The sequence below is a fragment of the Aquarana catesbeiana genome, linkage group LG13 (genome assembly GCF_042186555.1).
Source record: "Aquarana catesbeiana isolate 2022-GZ linkage group LG13, ASM4218655v1, whole genome shotgun sequence".
NCBI lineage: Eukaryota > Metazoa > Chordata > Amphibia > Anura > Ranidae > Aquarana > Aquarana catesbeiana.
This window is the reverse complement of record NC_133336.1, coordinates 217,498,723-217,523,772: the sequence shown is the minus strand read 5'-3', so window position 1 is coordinate 217,523,772 and position 25,050 is coordinate 217,498,723. Positions and strand designations below refer to the sequence as shown.

General features: G+C 50.1%; 1 protein-coding gene across 1 annotated transcript; it reads right to left on the bottom strand.

Moving 5' to 3' along the window:
* Positions 1–23,502, bottom strand: HCN3 (hyperpolarization activated cyclic nucleotide gated potassium channel 3). The gene is made up of 7 exons (XM_073608809.1): positions 21,039–23,502; positions 9,214–9,643; positions 6,083–6,244; positions 1,878–2,096; positions 1,636–1,782; positions 1,307–1,547; positions 1–1,022 (listed from the first exon to the last, which is right to left on the bottom strand). Exons 1-7 carry the CDS (start codon positions 23,027–23,029, stop codon positions 790–792), a joined length of 3,423 nt encoding a protein of 1,140 aa, XP_073464910.1. The 5' UTR covers positions 23,030–23,502; the 3' UTR covers positions 1–789.
* Between the last annotated feature and the right edge of the window lie 1,548 nt (positions 23,503–25,050).

Genomic DNA, 25,050 nt, shown 5'->3' with positions numbered 1-25,050 from the left:
GGGGGGGATGGGATGTATTATGGAGGTATAGAGGAATAGTGGATAGGATATATTATGGGGGGATGGATGGGATGTATTATGGAGGTATAGAGGAATAGTGGATAGGATATATTATGGGGGGGGATGGGATGTATTATGGAGGTATAGAGGAATAGTGGATAGGATATATTATGGGGGGGGGGATGGGATGTATTATGGAGGTATAGAGGAATAGTGGATAGGATATATTATGGGGGGGATGGGATGTATTATGGAGGTATAGAGGAATAGTGGATAGGATATATTATGGGGGGGATGGGATGTATTATGGAGGTATAGAGGAATAGTGGATAGGATATATTATGGGGGATGGATGGGATGTATTATGGAGGTATAGAGGAATAGTGGATAGGATATATTATGGGGGGGGGATGGGATGTATTATGGAGGTATAGAGGAATAGTGGATAGGATATATTATGGGGGGGGGATGGGATGTATTATGGAGGTATGGAGGAATAGTGGATAGGATGTATTATGGGATAGGACGTATTATGTCGGGGGGGTGCTGGCTGGGTTGAATTATGGGTTGACTAAAGAAACTGTTAAACGCTGCAGAATGGGACAATAAGTGGCCCAGGAGAAGCTCCAGGCGGGTATGTATTGAAGGTCCACATAGGATTCTATGACTTAACAAAGGCCCCATTCTGCAGTGTGAAGGATAACGGATGAGTGCTGATGGAATGGCTGAGGAAAGGAAACAATCCGAGAACTGCACTGTCTCTTGATATGCGGATATGTGGCATGGTAATTATAATGGATTGTTGGCTGGGCCTTCGATACACAGTTGCAGTGCATTACTCAAACTCCTGCACCCACCAATTCTATCCAGTCGGTCCATGGCGACCGTCTCAAACGCCCGCCTCATCATTGGGTATTCTTCCAGGACTTCGTTAAAGTTGTCCACAGAGAGGGAGTAGAGGCGACAGTAGGTGTCAGCGCGCACACTGGCCGTCCTGCGTCCACGAGTTAGGAGGCAGATCTCTACAAAAAGAGAAACTCAGTTCCAACCATTGACTGAACCAACAATTCACTTATCTATGGTGGAGATCCATTCCCTCCCCCGTGGGCCATGTCATTGAGAGTTAACTCTTCTTGTTGTCCACACCAACTAATCAATTCTCCTACACAGCACTGGAAGCATGAATGCAGGACCCTGATTGGTTGCTGTGGGCAGCACGAGGAGTTTTAGGATCTGCAAACATGGTGACTCCCAAAAAAACATTTACTCACAAGAACAAAACACAGCCAAAACCGATGTGACTTACCACCAAAGTATGAGCCATCAGAAAGTTTGGTCTCCTTGCTGCCCCGGGTTAGGATGCTCACCACCCCATGCTGGATAAAATACATCTTCTTCCCCACTGTACCCTCTCGAATAATGTAATCTGCGGGCTGGAACACTTCAAAGCGGAGCTTGGTCAACATGGCAGTCACAAAGTTGGGGTCGGCATTGGCGAAAAGAGGCATGTTGGCGACGAGGTTGCGGCAGTTGAAGTTAACAATCTCCTTCACGACAAAGAAAGATGAAGATTAGTGAGGAGGATGCCCTGAAGATGTGGGAAATAGAGGACTTGTTCCTCAAAGACCACCTTACCTCTTTAAGAGGTTCGCTAAGTTCCCCGAGGATGTTCTCCTCATCGAACATCTTGCCTTGGTATCGGTGCTCATAATACTCGTGGATTCTCTGGCGTGTATCTGGGGGCAGCTTGTGGAAGGACATGTACTGCTCCACCTGTTTATACTGCGAGGGACACAGAATAGACATAGCAATTGTTACTTGAGGGTGAGGCTTACTCTTCTGTACTTCATTCACCGCTTCCCTGAACGTCTACCTACCTTCTCCTGGTATTGCCGGCGAGACGAGTCCAGCGACTGGATAAGGGCTGTAGCATGGCCGATAAACATAGCGTAACAGGTGGCCCCCACTATCATACTAAGCATGGTCAGCCAGACATCGGTCATTCCCTCGGGAGCCTGCTGGCCATAGCCGATGCAGAGCATGTGGCTCATTGCCTTAAAGATGGCGTGGGAGTACTGCTTGCCCCAGGACTCGTTCTGGTGAAGGAGAGAGATGACATCAGAGACATGACATCAGGCACAGTCATGCTATGTCAGAGGATTAGAATTGTTTTCGTGGTGCAGAGTGTCAGAGGCCTTTTCAATAAAATTTTTCATGAATGACCATATGTGGCCTGAGAATGTCCATGCCCGCACATACCTACATACATGTGTGGTGACACAGAAAACATGCCAATTACAGGTGTCATCCAACCATAACCTCACCCCAGACAGGCCACGCCTCTAACAACCTGTCCAGGTAGGTATGGAAGCTGCCATTGCTGATTGCAGGTACCGGGATTGTCATGACTATCTAGAGAGTTACTGACTTGGAGCAAACATGCAGCCGCTGAAGTCCAAAAAGCCTGAGCTCCTCTCCAGTAATCACAGCTTCTGGATATCTACCCAGACAGGTTCACAATGACATACGAAACAACTTATCAGACTTACCCATGGTCTGGTCCATAATATGCAGTAAGCATGCACTGACTTCATGCAGCTGGCATGCACAGTCACACACCGCATACATGTGACATGCTTGTCCTCATCTTTCATCGTCAACATCTTCCATGCAGTGGATGCATTTGAGCAGCAGGCCCTCTATTGCCCTGCATGCTGCATGCGGCAGGCGCAAACCTGCACACCCTCCATGCAGCCAGTGTGCTCTAGCACATGGGAGAGTTTCAGAAAGGGAGGAGACGACCATACCTACAGTGACATGAAATGGGATAAACATCTGGACAGCTGTAAAATGCATCCGTTAATTGTCTGTGCGTCTACATTACCTGTGCAACCACTTATTATTATTATGTGTTTATGCCGAGTTCTGACAAATGTGTGAGAGAGGATAGAAAGGGGGCATCCAACCAGAGGACCATCATGTAGAACAGGACTTCAGCACTGTCAGTGTGACCCCAGTGACATCAGTGTGACCCCAGTGTGAACAGGTGAATGCAATAGCGTCTGTGTGATCATGTGACTGCAGCACTACCTATGTCAGACATTCTCACCCAGAGTTCCTACATTGTCCGAGGTTCTTCCAGATGTTGTCTGATGTTCCTCTACAGGTTGTCTGGGGTTCTGCCAGATGTTGTCTGAGGTTTCTCCAGAGGCTGTCCAGGATTCCTCCAGAGGTTGTCTGAGGTTCCGCCAGACGTTATCCGAGGTTCCTCCAGACGTTATCCGAGGTTCCTCCAGACATTGTCTGATTTTCCCATACAGGTTGTCTGGGGATTATCCAGAGGCTGTCCAGGATTCCTACAGAGGTTGTCCGAGGTTGTCCCAGGTTCCTCCAGAGGTTGTCCCAGGTTCCTCCAGAGGTTGTCCCAGGTTCCTCCAGAGGTTGTCCCAGGTTCCTCCAGATTTTGGCTATAGTTTGTCTAGAGCAGTGATGGCGAACACTGGCACCCCAGATTTTTTGGAACTGCATTTCCCATGATGTTCATGCACTCTGCAGTGTAGTTGAGCATCATGGCAAATGTAGTTCCAAAACATCTGGGGTGCCAAGGTTTGCCATCACTGGTCTAGCGGTTACTAGGGGTTTCTTGAGCTTCTGAGCTCCTATCTTATGTGGCCTTCATAGTTCCAGTATTCCCACTGAACACCAATGTAAGGGGCATTCTTCCCACTGACCACCAATGTAAGGAACATTCTTCCCACTGACCACCAATGTAAGGGGCATTCTTCCCACTGACCACCAATGTAAGGGGCATTCTTCCCACTGACCACCAATGTAAGGGGCATTCTTCCCACTGACCACCAATGTAAGGAACATTCTTCTCACTGATCACCAATGTAAGGGACATTCTTCTCACTGATCACCAATGTAAGGGACATTCCTCCCACTGATCACCAATTTAAGGAACATTCTTCTCACTGATCACCAATGTAAGGAACATTCTTCCCACTGATCACCAATGTAAGGGACATTCTTCTCACTGATCACCAATGTAAGGAACATTCTTCTCACTGATCACCAATGTAAGGAACATTCTTCTCACTGATCACCAATGTAAGGAACATTCTTCTCACTGATCACCAATGTAAGGAACATTCTTCTCACTGATCACCAATGTAAGGAACATTCTTCTCACTGATCACCAATGTAAGGAACATTCTTCTCACTGATCACCAATGTAAGAAACATTCTTCTCACTGATCACCAATGTAAGGAACATTCTTCTCACTGATCATCAATGTAAGGGACATTCTTCTCACTGATCATCAATGTAAGGAACATTCTTCTCACTGATCACCAATGTAAGGAACATTCTTCTCACTGATCACCAATGTAAGGAACATTCTTCTCACTGATCACCAATGTAAGGAACATTCTTCCCACTGATCACCAATGTAAGGAACATTCTTCTCACTGATCACCAATGTAAGGAGCATTCTTCTCACTGATCACCAATGTAAGGAACATTCTTCTCACTGATCACCAATGTAAGGAACATTCTTCCCACTGATCACCAATGTAAGGAACATTCTTCCCACTGATCACCAATGTAAGGAACATTCTTCCCACTGACCAACAATGTAAGGAACATTCTTCCCACTGACCAACAATGTATGTTTTTCCTATAACTCCTACTGAATTAATTTTATCAGGGGTTTCCTGGGGCCAGAAAGTTATTCTATGGGTTCTTCTGGGGTGAGAAGGTGGGAAAGGCTCTGGGTGGTCGTATGACTATGATGTCACTAGCGTGGTGTGTGAAAGCTGTGTGTTATACAGAGTAATGTTGGGGAATTGTGGGGGATGGTTGGAGGATCAGCAGCGAGGATGATGGAGGACATATTGTACAGGGTTAGCAGTAGAAGGAGCTACAGTCAGGCACATCACCGGGAAGCTCCTATATTCTATGAATAATCCTCATACTGACTTCTTACCTGGGATTTAATCTCTCTGTAACCTGCAGATGACTGACATTCACTAATGAGCCTCAGCTGTCACCTAATAATGAGGTGACACCAAGTTCCCTCTCTGGAGATGACGGGTTACAGGATGATCCACACTGACAGCTGCTTCCTCCTCGTACACAGAGTATACCTGAGATTGGCAGCACAGGAGCCCAAGAGCTGAATGTACAGGAGTAGTACAGGGAGGCCAAGGCATGGTCCTATAACCTAGTACTGCAGTTCCTCGGTACCTGAAGGACACGTGAGAGTGGCAGCACAGGAGCCCAACAGCTGAATGTACAGGAGGAGTATGGGGAAGCCAAGGCACAGTCCTAAAGCCTGGTACTGTTGTTCCCTGGTAGCTGGAGGACACCTGAGAGTGGCAGCACAGGAGCCCAACAGCTGAATGTACAGGAGGAGTACAGTGAGGCCAAGGCATGATCCTACAAACTGGTACTGTAGTTCCCCAATAGCTGCAGGACAATTGAGCATGGCAGCCCAGGAGCCCCACAGCTGAATGTACAGGAGGAGTACAGGGAGACCAACATCATGATCCTACCATCTGGTACTGCAGTTCCCCAATAGCTGGAGAATACCTGAGAGTGGCAGCACAGGACCCCAATATCTGAATGCACAGGAGGAGTACAGTGAGGCCAAGGCATGGTGCTTCAACCTGGTACTGCAGTTCCCTGGTAGCTGGAGGACACCTGGCCGGCTAGATTCTCTCGCAAGATGAAGCTGTTGTTCAAACACTCCTAAACACAGGAGCTGCAGATGGCCCCGGTCCAAGGTCCCCCTCGTGTTTGTATTTGGGGGTCTTTCAGTGACAGTCACCAGGCAGAGACAGAGAGCGTCCGGAACACTGTGTGTCGAAACAGCTCGGTGAACGCTGAGCCAGGAACGTCAAGAGGGAGACATCTGGCCAAATCTAATCACCAACAAGTATGTTGGAGCTGTGCTCTGCGCCGGGGAGCTCGCCAAATCATTGTTTTTCATGGTTCGTTCTCTTGGCTGGGAGGGGGGTTAACTCTTTATTGTGAGAAGCAATGGCATAAACGGTGTGAGATGAGAAGAGAGTAACTCACCACCATCTTGCTGATGTAGACCCAGCAGTCCTCCGGGAAGTCCTGGAGCATCGGAACCAGAAACTGAAGGCAGCCGTCCCAGTGACACAACAACAACATCATCCCGATCAGGTTGAAGATTCGAACCACCGCACTGGCCAGGTCATAGGTCATGTGGAAGATCTGACCAACACCAAACAAAGAGCAGTTGACTGTCCAGAGATCAAACTCTCCAGTATTAAAATCTACGATTTGGCAAAACCTTGTTTTTTTTTGTTTTTGTTTTAAAGAGTGGGTGTTTAGAGTGTTTAGAGTGGGGAAGGGTTGGACTTTCCTTCAGGTGTTTATTGCTGCCTGTGTCCCCATTGGGGACATGTACCCCTCTATCTGTACTGGTGACCATTGTCCCGAGAAAGAAAAGAAGGGGAAAACCAAAATTGTAAAGGTGTCTTCAGAACAAGAGGTGAGAAGTTGTTGTCCAACATATTTGGGGGACAACACCCTATAAGTGGAAGTTCCCTCACTTTGGGATATTTCCTGTAACTTCCTGCTGTGTCTCTGGGACCGGAAGAGGAGGGGTGTTTCCTCAATGGTACAGACAGACAGCTAAAAATACATTTTCACCCTTCCCTACTCTATAAAAATGTCTAAACGACTTTATAATACGCACACAAATAGAGCTTATTTATCTAAGTGACTGCTATAGGCATTGCAACATACACCCACCTGGAACCTTCTATCTGCTCACAAATGTATTTCTCCCTGGTCAGAACTTCTCACACTGCTCCTTGTACCCTCCCCTTCCACCAGATCCCCCTCATCGTGCCATAAGTCATTCACCAACCCCATCCGGTGCTAGAGGTGTCTACCCCTCTAATTCTGGTAGTAGAGTTCTGGAGGACAACTTGGCACCACAGACAATTTGAGAAAATACCTGACCTGAGCTCAAAGGGTGAAGATTTATTATCTTATAGGGAACATCTAGAAGTGCTAATCACGGCTATGCATTACCCTCAAAAATAGGCACTCCTGTCCAAAGGCCATTATATCTGCACCCTGTGATCCTCTAAGACAGGGGTCCTCAAACTACAGCCCGCCAAGGTCATTTACCTGGCCCGCCTGTTAGGGCCGGCCCTACCATGGGTCCCGCTCCCACAAGCCTTCGCCGCTGTCATTAGGGAGCAGCGGAGAGTAGGAGGCAGCTTAGCTCAGGATGGAGGGCAGGAGGAGGAGCTGCCCAAAGTAACTTTTGAAGTTAAACCACAGGTGATTGGTTACCAGGACACAGTGCAACCAATCACTAGCTTGCTAATATGGAAAATCACTCTGCCGGTGTTCTGCCGAGAAAGTTCCGCTCGGCGGATAAGGACCCCCCTCTACTGCGCAGGCGCTGCGCCTGCGCAGTAGGATCCGGCGGAAATAGCCGCCACGCTTTGGGCACGGCCTCGCTTCGCTCGGCTCTTTTTTATTCCCCCTCTAGGTCCACTTGGATGGTGGGGAAGGAACCTGGACCCAGGCGCCGTGTACAGCTGATTGTAGATTTTGTGCTTCGGCTATCTCCGGCGGCTGATAGTAGTTCGTACTGCGCAGGCGCTGCGCCTGCGCAGTACAGGGGGGGAACTTATCCGCCGAGGGAACTTTCTCGGCAAGACACCGGCTCCCATTTCCAGTCTCTGTCCAGAACTGTGCTGGTGTGTGTGTGTGTCAGAGGACACTGTTATGGGCAGGACCACCCCCATAGCAGTGTCCTCTACCACCCTTCATATTACCCCCCCACCAAAACCCTGTGTTCTGAGCCTAACGCACTCCTGATCCCTGCATTCTGAGCCTAATGCACTCCCGATCCCTGCATTCTGAGCCTAACGCACTCCCGATCCCTGCATTCTGAGCCTAATGCACTCCCGATCCCTGCATTCTGTGCCTAGCGCACTCCCGATCCCTGCATTCTGAGCCTAGCGCACTCCTGATCCCTGCATTCTGAGCCTAACACACTCCTGATCCCTGCATTCTGAGCCTAACGCACTCCTGATCCCTGCATTCTGAGCCTAACGCACTCTTGATCCCTGCATTCTGAGCCTAAAGCACTCCTGATCCCTGCATTCTGAGCCTAACGCACTCCTGATCCCTGCATTCTGAGCCTAGCGCACTCCTGATCCCTGCATTCTGAGCCTAGCGCACTCCTGATCCCTGCATTCTGAGCCTAGCGCACTCCTGATCCCTGCATTCTGAGCCTAACGCACTCCTGATCCCTGCATTCTGAGCCTAGCGCACTCCTGATCCCTGCATTCTGAGCCTAACGCACTCCTGATCCCTGCATTCTGAGCCTAACGCACTCCTGATCCCTGCATTCTGAGCCTAACGCACTCCTGATCCCTGCATTCTGAGCCTAATACACTCCTGACCCCTGCGTTCTGAGCCTAACGCACTCCTGACCCCTGCGTTCTGAGCCTAACGCACTCCCGATCCCTGCGTTCTGAGCCTAATACACTCCTGATCCCTGCATTCTGAGCCTAACGCACTCCTGATCCCTGTGTTCTGCGTGCAATGCACTCCTGATCCCTGTGTTCTGAGCCTAACGCACTCCTGATCCCTGCATTCTGAGCCTAACGCACTCCTGATCCCTGCGTTCTGAGCCTAACGCACTCCCGATCCCTGCGTTCTGAGCCTAACGCACTCCCGATCCCTGCGTTCTGAGCCTAATGCACTCATGATCCCTGCATTCTGCGTGCAATGCACTCCTGATCCCTGTGTTCTGAGCCTAACGCACTCCTGATCCCTGCATTCTGAGCCTAATACACTCCTGATCCCTGCATTCTGAGCCTAACGCACTCCTGATTCCTGCATTCTGAGCCTAATACACTCCTGATCCCTGCATTCTGAGCCTAACGCACTCCTGATCCCTGTGTTCTGAGCCTAACGCACTCCTGATCCCTGCATTCTGAGCCTAATACACTCCTGATCCCTGCATTCTGAGCCTAACGCACTCCTGATTCCTGCATTCTGAGCCTAATACACTCCTGATCCCTGCGTTCTGAGCCTAAGGGGCACACTGAATAACTTAGGAACTTAAAAATAAACATGAATGAACAATGGAGTTATTCCTATTCCCACAAGGCTGACATACTACATGCATACATCTTCTGCATTCTCACCTCTTCCCATTGGTGAATATATCGGATGAGTCGGGACAGTCGAAGTAGTCGGAGGAGACTAAGAATTTTTGTAAACCTGACGATTCGTAGGGCCCTGGCTGTCTTGTACACCTCAGAGTCTACTCGGGTCTCCAGGTCCACAATGAGGAAAATGTAGTCCACGGGGATGGAAGAGACAAAGTCCACCAGGAACCAGCTCTTCAGATACTTCATCTTGATTGTGTGTGGATCCAGAATAATCTCCGTGTTGTCCTCCACCACAATCCCTGTCCGGAAATTTAAAACTAGGTCAACCAGGAAAAAAGTGTCAGAGAGGACGTTGAAGACGATCCAGGGTGGGGTGTTTTCATCCTTGAAGAAGGTGATTCCCACTGGCAGAATAATCAGATTACCGACCATAAGGAGGAGCATGATGAGGTCCCAATAAAACCTGGACAGAGGTGACAAGGCAAAGGCGGAACACGGACAACGACAGTGTGATTGATGGTGGAGAAATATGGACAAAAAGGGAAACAGATGGGAAGGACATATAGTGAAGGTGAGACGTTACAATTGGCACAGGATATGAACCAAACCAGGAAGGATACACCAGGGTTTGGGGAGATCAACCATTGAAAAAGGCACAATATAAACACCCAGGTCACAAACAGCACATAGAAAGGGGGGCAAAGTAGACGACATGAGGGGCAGCAGGGGACAGTGAGAAGAAAAAGAAAAGACATTTTAATTCTGTTCAGATGATATATAAATCTTTCACAGTCAACATGGTTCAAGTATAAGTGACTAAAATCTGACATATTTCCCACCAAGATACACAATATGGCCAAAAGTATGTGACCCTCCCCCAATAATGGAGTTCAGGTGTCTCCAGTGAAAGGTCCTGGTAATCCTCCATCATACAAACACATTGGAGATAACTGGGCTCTTCCAGCCTTGTGGTAACAGTTTGGTAAAGACTCTTTTCTGTTCCACCATGACTGTGCCCCACTGTGTGCAAAGCCAGCTCCATAAAGGCATGGCTTGACCAGTTTGGTGTGGAGGAACTTGAGCGTCCTGCACTGAGCACTGACCCCAACCCTACTTTTGTAAGACTTTAGGTATAAGGTCTTCTCATCCAACTTCAGTACCTGCCCTTAACACTACGGAACAACATTGGGGTGAGGTCTTCTCATCCAAAAGGTGTTTAGTAGGTTTGAGGTCATGGAGGAACTCGAGTGTCCTGCACAGAACCCTGAGCTCAACCCTACTGAACGCCTTTGGGATGAATTGGAATGTTGACTGTAAGCCAAGTCTTTTTTTGGTGCCCAACGTGGGGCCCAGCATGTGAGCCAGATCTTCTCATCCAACATCAGTACCTGACCTGGGCACAATTGGGCACAAATTCCCACAGACACCCTCCAAAATCTTGTGGGAAGTCTTCCCAGAAGAGCGGAGGATGTTGTAGCCACAAAATGGGGCAACTCCATATTAATGGCAATGGTTTTGAAATGGGATGTCCAACAAGCTCATATAGTGGTGGGTGGTGGGTTTGATTATGGGTGGTGAAACATGAGTGTCCTGCCCAGTGTCCTGACCTCAAAGCAACTAAACACTTTTGGGATGAATTGGAACACCAATGGTGATCCAGGTCTTCTCATGAAACATCACAAATGGGCACAAATTTCCACAGACACCCTCCAAAATCTTGTGGAAAGTCTTCCCAGACACAGCCACAAAGGGAGTAACTCCATATTAATTAAAAAATCCAAAAAGTAATCGCTGCACTAAAAGTAATAAAACTAAGTAGGCAGGCAGGCCAGCACACTATGTATAAAGCACACTATACAAATAAACCATAAGTGCAGCACTCAAACAGGTGAACAGTGCATAAAAACATTCACATAATAGTCCACAATTTCATCCGTGAGGAAACTTCCACCAGTGGGTTTATAAAGTAGTACATAATTTCCACCCAACACGTTTCATCAGAATTGACATAATCAGGAGGCACCCTGATGACGTCACTTATAACAAAACACGTTGGGCGGAGGCGGAAGGCTTAATGTCAGTTGCATTGTGCATGTACCCCCGAGGATTCTGAGAATTGTAGTTTCACATGCCTTTATATTTAGAACATCCATGTAAGTGTTTTTAACCAGTTTCAATAAAAGTATACTATCAGATTTTATCGGTAGTGCATGCCAATGGAAACAACAGACGCTTGCTGGCTTCTCTTACGAGAGTCACAATCTCTCTGGTAAGCCTCAGAGTGGTTGGGGGAGCACAAGTGGTGTCTGCTCACTATGTTCCGGATCCTTCCCACAATCCTGAGTCATCAGAAGCATTCTGGAGAACTATAATATAATAATAATAATGTCACGATGAAAATCTGATCAATAAACCCCCTTCAATGACTTTTTCGAAGCATTCACACCTAAGAGTTTTTGTTTTAAATCATTTTTTTTTTTCAAGTGTTTTTGAGTGTTTTTTTGGAGCAGAATTGCAAGTTTTTTGCAGCTTTTGTCAGGTGTCTTTCAATTAATAGGGGCGGAGTTCTGCTGAAAAAGGGGCGAAGTGCTGCTGTTTGAGCAGAAAATGAGCAACAAAACGCTTGAACGAATGTTTGGAAAAAAAAAGCTCATGTCGTGCTTTTCAGGTGTTTCCACTGAAGTTGATGAAGACAAAAGCAGGCCTGTGTGCTTGGAGGTCTCAGACGGCATTGTTTAATACATTTATCCGTGGCTCCTAATGCCTCCTCTCAGTGATACCAGCCCCCTGCGGTGTCCTGGGGTATCTTCAGGTCATCGGGGAATGAGTAGCAGCGAGATTCGGGCTTTAGATAAACCCTCCAGTCTTAATGAAGAAGTGGTTAGAAGATTAGCCGGCAGCGTCTTGCGGTGACACGATGACTTTCAATCTCTACACACGTGGATTATAGTGGCTCATTGATGGAGCTGATTAGAGGGCACCAGGGACAGCAGTGAGGTCCTCATTAGGCGGGAATCGGGGGATTTTCTGGGTGACAATGGTTGATGAAGAAGACAAATGGCTCACCTCGGTCTGCCAGTGATGTGCGTCTCTATCTGCTCATCTGCTGTGCTGTGACCTCTGCCTGTCCTTCTCACTTTGTACACAGGATTGGACTGTCTGTATGGAACTGCCGAAAAGAAACAATGCCAACATGCCCCGAATAACTGATACCAAGGTGCCTCTAGACAGCGGGAGACCATCCATGGATCTGCCTATAGACAGCGGGAGACCATCCATGGATCTGCCTATAGACAGCAGGAGACCATCCATGGATCTGACCATAGACAGTGGGAGACCATCCATGGATCTGACCATAGACAGCGGGAGACCATCAATGGATTCGACTATAGACAGTAGGAGACCATCCATGAATCTGACTATAGACAGCGGGAGACCATCCAAGGATCTGACCATAGAAATCAGGAAACCATCCATGGATCTGACCTTCTACCATGAGATGATGGGACAACTGTTCATCTCTGAGCGTTCTGTGGCCCCATCTGCTCAGCCAATGTTGGGGAATCACTCATCCAATATGTATCTTCTTGCTTTTGTTCCCACAAGATAAGGACTAAGAGGGCCTTGTGTCTGTCCACTACAAGACCACTAGGGGACAAGAACCACAGAGCAGCCCTCCAACCTTTTTACCATACAGGAACCCTTCAAATGATTTTCAGGTGTCAGGGAACCACCCATAATTATTATTATATCAGGGATCAGTGGGAAGAATGTTACTGATCACCAATGTAAGGAACATTCTTCTCACTGATCACCAATGTAAGGGAGAAGAATGTTCCTTACATTGGTGATCAGTGAGAAGAATGTTCCTTACATTGGTGATCAGTGAGAAGAATGTTCCTTACATTGGTGATCAGTGAGAAGAATGTTCCTTACATTGGTGATCAGTGAGAAGAATGTTCCTTACATTGGTGATCAGTGAGAAGAATGTTCCTTACATTGGTTATCAGTGGGAAGAATGTTCCTTACATTGGTGATCAGTGAGAAGAATGTTCCTTACAATGGTGATCAGTGAGAAGAATGTTCCTTACATTGGTGATCAGTGAGAAGAATGTTCCTTACATTGGTGATCGGTGAGAAGAATGTTCCTTACATTGGTGATCAGTGGGAAGAATGTTCCTTACATTGGTGATCAGTGGGAAGAATGTTCCTTACATTGGTGATCAGTGAGAAGAATGTTCCTTACATTGGTGATCAGTGAGAAGAATGTTCCTTACATTGGTGATCAGTGAGAAGAATGTTCCTTACATTGGTGATCAGTGAGAAGAATGTTCCTTACATTGGTTATCAGTGGGAAGAATGTTCCTTACATTGGTGATCAGTGAGAAGAATGTTCCTTACAATGGTGATCAGTGAGAAGAATGTTCCTTACATTGGTGATCAGTGAGAAGAATGTTCCTTACATTGGTGATCGGTGAGAAGAATGTTCCTTACATTGGTGATCAGTGAGAAGAATGTTCCTTACATTGGTGATCAGTGGGAAGAATGTCCCTTACATTGGTGATCAGTGAGAAGAATGTTCCTTACATTGGTGATCAGTGAGAAGAATGTTCCTTACATTGGTGATCAGTGAGAAGAATGTTCCTTACATTGGTGATCAGTGAGAAGAATGTTCCTTACATTGGTGATCAGTGAGAAGAATGTCCCTTACATTGGTGATCAGTGAGAAGAATGTTCCTTACATTGGTGATCAGTGAGAAGAATGTTCCTTACATTGGTGATCAGTAAGAAGAATGCTCCTTACATTGGTGATCAGTGAGAAGAATGTTCCTTACATTGGTGATCAGTGGGAAGAATGTTCCTTACATTGGTGATCAGTGGGAAGAATGTTCCTTACATTGGTGATCAGTGAGAAGAATGTTCCTTACATTGGTGATCAGTGAGAAGAATGTTCCTTACATTGGAGATCAGTGAGAAGAATGTTCCTTACATTGGTGATCAGTGAGAAGAATGTTCCTTACATTGGTGATCAGTGAGAAGAATGTTCCTTACATTGGTGATCAGTGGAGAAGAATGTTCCTTACATTGGTGATCAGTGAGAAGAATGTTCCTTACATTTGTGATCAGTGAGAAGAATGTTCTTTACATTGGTGATCAGTGAGAAGAATGTTCCTTACATTGGTGATCAGTGAGAAGAATGTTCCTTACATTGGTGATCAGTGGGAAGAATGTTCCTTACATTGGTGATCAGTGAGAAGAATGTTCCTTACATTGGTGATCAGTGAGAAGAATGTTCCTTACATTGGTGATCAGTGAGAAGAATGTTCCTTACATTGGTGATCAGTGGGAAGAATGTTCCTTACATTGGTGATCAGTGAGAAGAATGGTCTTACATTGGTGATCAGTGGGAAGAATGTTCCTTACATTGGTGATCAGTGGGAAGAATGTTCCTTACATTGGTGATCAGTGAGAAGAATGGTCTTACATTGGTGATCAGTGAGAAGAATGTTCCTTACATTGGTGATCAGTGAGAAGAATGTTCCTTACATTGGTGATCAGTGAGAAGAATGTTCCTTACATTGGTGATCAGTGAGAAGAATGTTCCTTACAATGGTGATCAGTGAGAAGAATGTTCCTTACATTGGTGATCAGTGAGAAGAATGTTCCTTACATTGGTGATCAGTGGGAAGAATGCTCCTTACATTGGTGATCAGTGAGAAGAATGCTCCTTACATTGGTGATCAGTGAGAAGAATGCTCCTTACATTGGTGATCAGTGAGAAGAATGTTCCTTACATTGGTGATCAGTGAGAAGAATGTCCCTTACATTGGTGATCAGTGGGAAGAATGTTCCTTACATTGGTGATCAGTGAGAAGAATGTCCCTTACATTGGTGATCAGTGGGAAGAATGTTCCTTACATTGGTGATCAGTGAGAAGAATGTTCCTTACATTGGTGATCAGTGAGAAGAATGTTCCTTACATTGGTGATCAGTGAGAAGAATGCTCCTTACATTGGTGATCAGTGAGAAGAATGTTCCTTACATTGGTGATCAGTGGGAAGAATGCTCAAAGAACTCCTCGGCTAATTCGGCTGCTCCTTCTCCAAACATATCCAGGGCCGGTCCAGGTCATACTGGATAGGAACAATCTCCCAGGCGGCCCGGGAACATCCCTCAGTCCCCCAGGAAATACTTAGTGTGTGGCAATAAAAAGGAAACTCAGGTTGCTCCACCAGGCCAATTCCCTGAGGCCCAGCAGATGGAAACAACCAGAGGAGGGTTCATGGCTCCAGTATACACAGCAGTGGTGGAGTATGAGGGCAGCCATGGCCAGCAGAAGATGAGGCCAGACCGAGCAGGAGAGGGAGAGAAGAAAGAGGAAGGAGACTGCAGAGTCAGTGAGACGCCCAGAGAGGAGCGGGAAACAGATGGAGAGGATTAGTCAGCAAAAAACAAAGCAGCAGATCGTGTCTCATCAGTCAGACTCCAATCTTCCCACTACATCCATCTACCGGGACCAAGATGACGTCTGACTAACCCCTTCACCGGCTCACTCCACCCACAACTGCTATATCTGAGCCGATGGATGATGGAGAGTCTCATCACCTGACACCATGTCCTGTCTCTGGATTAGAGAGATTATAATGAGGGGTTCCCACCATCCCTGTGCTGAGTTCCCAGGTCTGTACACCCACTGTGCCCATTATGAGGGGTTCCCACCATCCCTGTGCTGAGTTCCCGGGTCTGTACACCCGCTGTGCCCATTATGAGGGGTTCCCACCATCCCTGTGCTGAGTTCCCGGGTCTGTACACCCGCTGTGCCCATTATGAGGGGTTCTCACCATCCCTGTGCTGAGTTCCCTGGTCTGTACACCCGATGTGCCCATTATGAGGGGTTCCCACCATCCCTGTGCTGAGTTCCCTGGTCTGTACACCTGCTGTGCCCATTATGAGGGGTTCTCACCATCCCTGTGCTGAGTTCCCTGGTCTGTACACCCGATGTGCCCATTATGAGGGGTTCCCACCATCCCTGTGCTGAGTTCCCAGGTCTGTACACCCGCTGTGCCCATTATGAGGGGTTCCCACCATCCCTGTGCTGAGTTCCCGGGTCTGTACACCCGATGTGCCCATTATGAGGGGTTCCCACCATCCCTGTGCTGAGTTCCCGGGTCTGTACACCCGCTGTGCCCATTATGAGGGGTTCCCACCATCCCTGTGCTGAGTTCCCGGGTCTGTACACCCGCTGTGCCCATTATGAGGGGTTCCCACCATCCCTGTGCTGAGTTCCCGGGTCTGTACACCCGCTGTGCCCATTATGAGGGGTTCCCACCATCCCTGTGCTGAGTTCCCGGGTCTGTACACCCGCTGTGCCCATTATGAGGGGTTCTCACCATCCCTGTGCTGAGTTCCCGGGTCTGTACACCCGCTGTGCCCATTATGAGGGGTTCTCACCATCCCTGTGCTGAGTTCCCGGGTCTGTACACCCGCTGTGCCCATTATGAGGGGTTCTCACCATCCCTGTGCTCAGTTCCCGGGTCTGTACACCCGCTGTGCCCATTATGAGGGGTTCCCACCATCCCTGTGCTGAGTTCCCGGGTCTGTACACCCGCTGTGCCCATTATGAGGGGTTCCCACCATCCCTGTGCTGAGTTCCCGGGTCTGCTGGTTGGCTTTCTGCTTCTGGCTGCAATACTAAGAGCCACTGACCCATAACAAGCATGCAGCCAGTGAAGTGAGGGAGAATTCAGCAACTGCAGACTTTTTGTGGGTGGCGACTCATATAGAGTAGTGGGGGGAGATATTGTTCTAAGGGGGGGGGGATCTGATGAGGGAAATGATACAACTCATATAAAATGTGTATGACGGCATAACCCCGCCTCCTCTACCTGGCCACCAATCACATCTCACAGCAGGTAAGAGTGACGCCAAACTGACACTGGTATCCATGGTAACACAGACACTTCCCATCTACCAACTGTGACATCACCAGAGCCCAAATATGACAAAAATCTCTATAAATGTTGTCAATATAACATCACCGCTCTCCAGATATAAGATATATTATACAGGAGTGACATCACCGCTCTCCAGATATAAGATAAATTACCTATAGGGCAGTAAGATAAATTACCTATAGGGCAGACCTCGGTGTGGAGGGGGCGGAGGGCAGACCTCGGTGTGGAGGGGGCGGAGGGCAGACCTCGGTGTGGAGGGGGCGGAGGGCAGACCTCGGTGTGGAGGGGGCGGAGGGCAGACCTCGGTGTGGAGGGGGCGGAGGGCAGACCTCGGTGTGGAGGGGGCGGAGGGCAGACCTCGGTGTGGAGGGGGCGGAGGGCAGACCTCGGTGTGGAGGGGGCGGAGGGCAGACCTCGGTGAGGAGGGGGCGGAGGGCAGACCTCGGTGTGGAGGGGGCGGAGGGCAGACCTCGGTGTGGAGGGGGCGGAGGGCAGACCTCGGTGTGGAGGGGGCGGAGGGCAGACCTCGGTGTGGAGGGGGCGGAGGGCAGACCTCGGTGTGGAGGGGGCGGAGGGCAGACCTCGGTGTGGAGGGGGCGGAGGGCAGACCTCGGTGTGGAGGGGGCGGAGGGCAGACCTCGGTGTGGAGGGGGCGGAGGGCAGACCTCGGTGTGGAGGGGGCGGAGGGCAGACCTCGGTGTGGAGGGGGCGGAGGGCAGACCTCGGTGTGGAGGGGGCGGAGGGCAGACCTCGGAGTGGAGGGGGCGGAGGGCAGACCTCGGTGTGGAGGGGGCGGAGGGCAGACCTCGGTGTGGAGGGGGCGGAGGGCAGACCTCGGTGTGGAGGGGGCGGAGGGCAGACCTCGGTGTGGAGGGGGCGGAGGGCAGACCTCGGTGTGGAGGGGGCGGAGGGCAGACCTCGGTGTGGAGGGGGCGGAGGGCAGACCTCGGTGTGGAGGGGGCGGAGGGCAGACCTCGGTGTGGAGGGGGCGGAGGGCAGACCTCGGTGTGGAGGGGGCGGAGGGCAGACCTCGGTGTGGAGGGGGCGGAGGGCAGACCTCGGTGTGGAGGGAGCAGAGGGCAGACCTCGGTGTGGAGGGAGCAGAGGGCAGACCTCGGTGTGGAGGGAGCAGAGGGCAGACCTCGGTGTGGAGGGAGCAGAGGGCAGACCTCGGTGTGGAGGGAGCAGAGGGCAGACCTCGGTGTGGAGGGAGCAGAGGGCAGACCTCGGTGTGGAGGGAGCAGAGGGCAGACCTCGGTGTGGAGGGAGCAGAGGGCAGACCTCGGTGTGGAGGGAGCAGAGGGCAGACCTCGGTGTGGAGGGAGCAGAGGGCAGACCTCGGTGTGGAGGGAGCAGAGGGCAGACCTCGGTGTGGAGGGAGCAGAGGGCAGACCTCGGTGTGGAGGGAGCAGAGGGCAGACCTCGGTGTGGAGGGAGCAGAGGGCAGACCTCGGTGTGGAGGGAGCAGAGGGCAGACCTCGGGAAAAATCAGAGGGCTCCATGGGCCACATCAGAGGGCTCCATGGGCCACATCAGAGGGCTCCATGGGCCACATCAGAGGGCTCCATGGGCCACATCAGAGGGCTCCATGGGCCACACATCAGAGGGCTCCTCGGGCCACACACCAGAGGGCTCCTCGGGCCACACACCAGAGGGCTCCTCGGGCCACACACCAGAGGGCTCCTCGGGCCACACACCAGAGGGCTCCTCGGGCCACACACCAGAGGGCTCCTCGGGCCACACACCAGAGGGCTCCTCGGGCCACACACCAGAGGGCTCCTCGGGCCACACACCAGAGGGCTCCTCGGGCCACACACCAGAGGGCTCCTCGGGCCACACACCAGAGGGCTCCTCGGGCCACACACCAGGGGGCTCCTCGGGCCACACACCAGGGGGCTCCTCGGGCCACACACCAGGGGGCTCCTCGGGCCACACACCAGGGGGCTCCTCGGGAAAAATCAGGGGGCTCCTCGGGAAAAATCAGGGGGCTCCTCGGGAAAAATCAGGGGGCTCCTCGGGAAAAATCAGGGGGCTCCTCGGGCGGTTAGAGAGGGCTCCTCGGGAAAAATCAGAGGGCTCCTCGGGAAAAATCAGAGGGCTCCTCTGGAAAAATCAGAGGGCTCCTCGGGAAAAATCAGGAGGCTCCTCGGGCCACATCAGAGGGCCCCCTGGGCCACCGGTTTGGCACCCCTAACCTACAGTCACAGCCAGAACAAAGTCTATTACTCAGTAATAAGATGATATCATGTGTGCTCTGTACATATATGTGTACCAGCTCATATGTTTCTCTATGTTGCATGGATGGCGGTTCTCCATTACAGAATGATGGAAGATGACTCCATGTGCTTATTACAGCTCCAGATCATGACATCTACACCGGGGTCCTGGAAGACAAGTGTCAGATAATGTATGGAATCACATGTATGAGCTGAGGAACCAGCAGAGTCGTATGACACCTAGTGATGTTTTCTATGAGCTGAAGACCTGGAACTCCCAGAACATGGTGACTGAGGACATATATGAACTGGGGTCCTATAACCAGGGACATCATATAACACACTGTGAATGAGGGCATGTATGAACTGGGGCCCTATAACCAGGGACATCATATAACATATGGTGACTGAGGACATAAAGGGGGTCCTATAGCCGGGGACATCATATAACATATGGTGACTGAGGACATATATGAACTGGGGCCCTATAACCAGGGACATCATATAACACATGGTGACTAATGGCATATATGGGGCCCTATAACCAGGGACATCATATAACACATGGTGACTGATGACATATATGGGGCCCTATAACCAGGGACATCATATAACATATGGTGACTGAGGACATAAATGGGGTCCTATAACCAGGGACATCATATAACACATGGTGACTGATGACATATATGGGGCCCTATAACCAGGGACATCATATAACACATGGTGACTGATGACATATATGGGGCCCTATAACCAGGGACATCATAGAACACATGGTGACTGATGACATATATGGGGCCCTATAACCAGGGACATCATATAACACATGGTGACTGATTACATATATGGGGCTCTATAACCAGGGACATCATATAACACATGGTGACTGATGACATATATGGGGCCCTATAACCAGGGGCATCATATAACACATGGTGACTGATGACATATATGGGGCCCTATAACCAGGGACATCATAGAACACATGGTGACTGATGACATATATGGGGCCCTATAACCAGGGACATCATATAACACATGGTGACTGATGACATATATGGGGCCCTATAACCAGGGACATCATAGAACACATGGTGACTGATGACATATATGGGGCCCTATAACCAGGGACATCATATAACACATGGTGACTGATTACATATATGGGGCTCTATAACCAGGGACATCATATAACACATGGTGACTGATGACATATATGGGGCCCTATAACCAGGGGCATCATATAACACATGGTGACTGATGACATATATGGGGCCCTATAACCAGGGACATCATATAACACATGGTGACTGATGACATATATGGGGCCCTATAACCAGGGACATCATATAACACATGGTGACTGATGACATATATGGGGCCCTATAACCAGGGACATCATATAACACATGGTGACTGATAAAATATATGGGGCCCTATAACCAGGGGCATCATAAAACACATGGTGACTGATAAAATATATGGGGCCCTATAACCAGGGACATCATAAAACACATGGTGACTGATGACAGATATGAACTGGGGCCCTATAACCAGGGGCTTCATATAACACATAGTGACTGATGATATATGAGAAGGTGACATTTGCTAGCGCAGACCTTCAATACTTAGGGGTCCTCAGGATTTAAGCCTGGAGGGGCCACAACCTCTTGTCAGCACTCACCTGAAGTCACTGTAGGGGTGGATGATCCAGGAGCCGGCAGATTTAACCCTTTGCTGTTCAATCTCCACCGCCTTGTGACTCCCGAACATTCGCAGAGAGAACTTGTTAACGGCCGGCTGCAGGAGGGCCCCAAACTGTCGCTGCATAAAGGTGCTCGACTCTTCCGACTCGATCTGCTCTGGGGCCTCAGACTTGGGAACCAGGTTGCTCACCCCAGGCGTTGATGACTGGCTGAGGCCCGAACCTGGAGACTGGCTTTCGGCAAGGCCTGGCGTTTGGTTGAGTCCTGAAGATGTCTGGCTGAGGCCTGTGACTGAGGGCTGGCGGGGTCCAGAAGCTGGAGTTTGGCTGGACCCGGTAACATTGGGCTGACAAGGGCCTGGTTGCTGACCATTTCCTGAGGTCTGAGTTTGGTTAGGCCCCGTAACTGACTGGTTGGGTGAGGCAGCAGCTGTCTGACTGGGAGAAGGGGAAGCAGATTGGTTGGATCTAGGAAGCGAAGGTTGGTTTGGTGATGCGGCAGAGGTTTGGTTGGGGGAAGGAGAAACCGTTTGGCTAGATCCTTTAGCAAAACTTTGACTGGAACCATGTGCAGAAGTTTGGTCGAGTACTGTAGAACCTCCTGGAGCAGGAGATGGGTTGGGCGAATAGGCAGAAGTCTGATTGGGTCCAGAAAAACATGACTGGTTGGAGGCCAGAGCAGAAGTTTGGTTGGGTCCAGAAAAAGATTGCTGGTTGGAGGCCAGGGCAGAAGTTTGGTTGGGTCCCATAAAAGAAGGCTGGTTGGAGGGCAGGGCAGAAGTTTGGATTGGTCCCGTAACAGAAAGCTGGTTGGAGGGCAGGGCAGAAGTTTGGTTGGTCCCTGTAGAAGGAAGTTGGCTTTGTGTAGGTATAGAAGGCTGATGAGAAGCAGGAGTCGGGGAAGGAGACTGGCAAGGACCTGGACTAAAGGACTGGGTAGGTCCTGCCATCGTGGTTGGTACAGGAGGCTGACCAGGTCCAAAGTTAGGATGCTGAGCTGCCCCAGGGACAGGAGGCTGAGTGGGTCTTAATGGAGGAGGCTGCTGTATTCCAGAAACAGGCTTGATATAGGCTGACGTATGGTTGGGTCTGGGAATTGCAGTCTGTTTTGGAATCGGTATGGTTGCTCCACCAGAAATCTGTGACTGTTCGGTGGCACTAATTAGAGGCTGCGCGGGATTCGTGGGGAGAGTCTGAAAGGTACCTTGTGCAGGAGACTGTGTAGGTCCAAAGGCTGAAGGCTGAAGACTGGGCCCCGAAGGTGTGTGTCCCAGAGAGGCAGTCCCTGCAGGTTGCACAGGTCCAGTGACCATTGGCTGTATGGATCTGATGGAATTGGACTGTAGGGGTCCTGGGGTAAAGGGTGGCACTGGTTCCAGGGTTGGAGGCTGCATGGGTCTTGTAGCAGGTCCCGGGACAGAAGGCGGTAAGAGCGGTCTGGCAGAAGATTGCATTACTCCTGGGAGACGAGGCTGCACAGGTGTGGTGGAAGGAAGCAGGGTAGCCGTAGGAACCGGAGACATTCTAGATGGAGTCTTACTATGCAACAGGGCACCAGCCTGTTGCTTGGGTTCTGGAAAAGGAGTCTGGCATGTTCCTGGGACAGAAGTTTGGTTTGTTCTTGGGGACACATGGCTATCGGAAGGAGCAGGGGCAGTTGTAGCCTGTCCTGAACCTGAAAAGTGCTGGGGGGCAGCAAGGGAGGGGGTGTTTAGTTCTGTGAGCGGAGGCCCGATGACAGGTGTTTTCTGGCCATATCCATCATTGAAAGGACCCGGAATGAAGGTCGAAGGGTACTGACTGACTCCAGGAGTGGGAATCTTCTGCCCGAGTCCAGAGGAAGCAGGATGCTGAGCAGGTCCTGGGCTCTGGATGCTGGGCACTGCTGTCACCTCTTCTCTGGCCATGTTGGCTTCTCCATCCACCATCATATGGCTGGCCTGGGAGTGTTGCCCATTCCTAGCTTCCATGGTGTTCAGTCAGAAGTCCTCCTCGGGGTCCCCATATTCCGATCAGAGCGAGGGCTCCGGCCTGCCTCCCTGCACAGCCCGGCTCTGCCCTCCACACTGAAGAACACCAAATAAGCTCATTATCTCCATGACATCCTGTAGCGGGAGAGCGGAGTGAGGCTGAGCACACACCCAGGTGAGGTGACTGGAGGGAGGAGAGTCGCAGACTGAGGCTAGGTAGGCAACAGAAAGAGGTCTCATGAAAGGAAGGAGGGAGGGTGCAGGGAGGCGAGTGATGACACAGGGAGGGAGGAGAGAGAGGAAGGAGAAAAGGATAACGGGAGATAGAGATGCTACCAGACACACGCAGGAGGATGCTGGAGCTGGGAGGATGGGGAACGGGAGGAAGAGGCAACCACAATGCCAGAGGATGGGAGGGGAGCAGGATAGAAGAATAGGAGAGATGGAAGAAGAGCGGGATAATGGACAGGAGAGGAGCAAGATATAGGAATGGGAGAAAAGTGGGATAATGGATGGGAGGGAAGCAGGGTAGAAGAATAGGAGAGATGGAAGAAGAGCGGGATAATGGACAGGAGAGGAGCAAGATATAGGAATGGGAGAAAAGTGGGATAATGGACAGGAGAGGAGCAAGATATAGGAATGGGAGAAAAGTGGGATAATGGATGGGAGGGGAGCAGTGTAGAAGAATAGGAGAGATGGAAGAAGAGCGGGATAATGGACAGGAGCAAGATAAAAGAATAGGAGAAAAGTGGGATAATGTACAGAAGGGGAGCAAGATATAGGAATGGGAGAAAAGTGGGATAATGGATGGGAGGGGAGCAGGGTAGAAGAATAGGAGAGATGAGGGACAGTGGGATAATGAAGGGGGAAAAGTGCATTAATTATGGAGAAGAGCAGGCTCAGGGTGATGTGCAGAGGATAGAACAGAAGAAGAGGGGATCAGACATGTCCCATAGGACAGGAGAAGAGGGGATCAGACATGTCCCATAGGACAGGAGAAGAGGGGATCAGACATGTGCCATAGGACAAGAGAAGAGGGGATCAGACATGTCCCATAAGAGAGGAGAAGAGGGGATCAGACATGTCCCATAGGACAGGAGAAGAGGGAATCAGACATGTCCCATAGGACAAGAGAAGAGGGGATCAGACATGTCCCATAAGAGAGGAGAAGAGGGGATCAGACATGTCCCATAGGACAGGAGAAGAGGGGATCAGACATGTCCCATAAGAGAGGAGAAGAGGGGATGAGACATGTCCCATAGGACAGGAGAAGAGGGGATCAGACATGTCCCATAGGAGAGGAGAAGAGGGGATCAGACATGTCCCATAGGACAGGAGAAGAGGGGATCAGACATGCCCCATAGGAGAGGAGAAGAGGGGATGAGACATGTCCCATAGAAGAGGAGAAGAGGGGATGAGACATGTCCCATAGAAGAGGAGAAGAGGGGATGAGACATGTCCCATAGAAGAGGAGAAGAGGGGATGAGACATGTCCCATAGGAGAGGAGAAGAGGGGATGAGACATGTCCCATAGAAGAGGAGAAGAGGGGATGAGACATGTCCCATAGGAGAGGAGAAGAGGGGATGAGACATGTCCCATAGGAGAGGAGAAGAGGGGATCAGACATGTCCCATAGGAGAGGAGAAGAGGGGATCAGACATGTCCCATAGGAGAGGAGAAGAGGGGATCAGACATGTCCCATAGGACAGGAGTAGAGGGGATCAGACATGTCCCATAGGACAGGAGAAGAGGGGATCAGACATGTCCCATAGGACAGGAGAAGAGGGGATCAGACATGTCCCATAAGAGAGGAGAAGAGGGGATCAGACATGTCCCATAGGACAGGAGAAGAGGGGATCAGACATGTCCCATAGGAGAGGAGAAGAGGGGATCAGACATGTCCCATAGGAGAGGAGAAGAGGGGATCAGACATGTCCCATAGGAGAGGAGAAGAGGGGATCAGACATGTCCCATAGGACAGGAGAAGAGGGGATCAGACATGTCCCATAGGACAGGAGAAG

Coding starts and splice junctions, on each gene's coding strand:
- HCN3 (XM_073608809.1), bottom strand. CDS start 23,029: ATGGAAGCTAGGAATGGGCAACACTCCCAGGCCAGCCATATGATGGTG. Junction 9,644..21,038: donor CACCCCTACAGTGACTTCAG/GTGAGTGCTGAC, acceptor ACCTCTGTCCAG/GTTTTATTGGGACCTCATCA. Junction 6,245..9,213: donor ATATTCACCAATGGGAAGAG/GTGAGAATGCAG, acceptor GGTGTTGGTCAG/ATCTTCCACATGACCTATGA.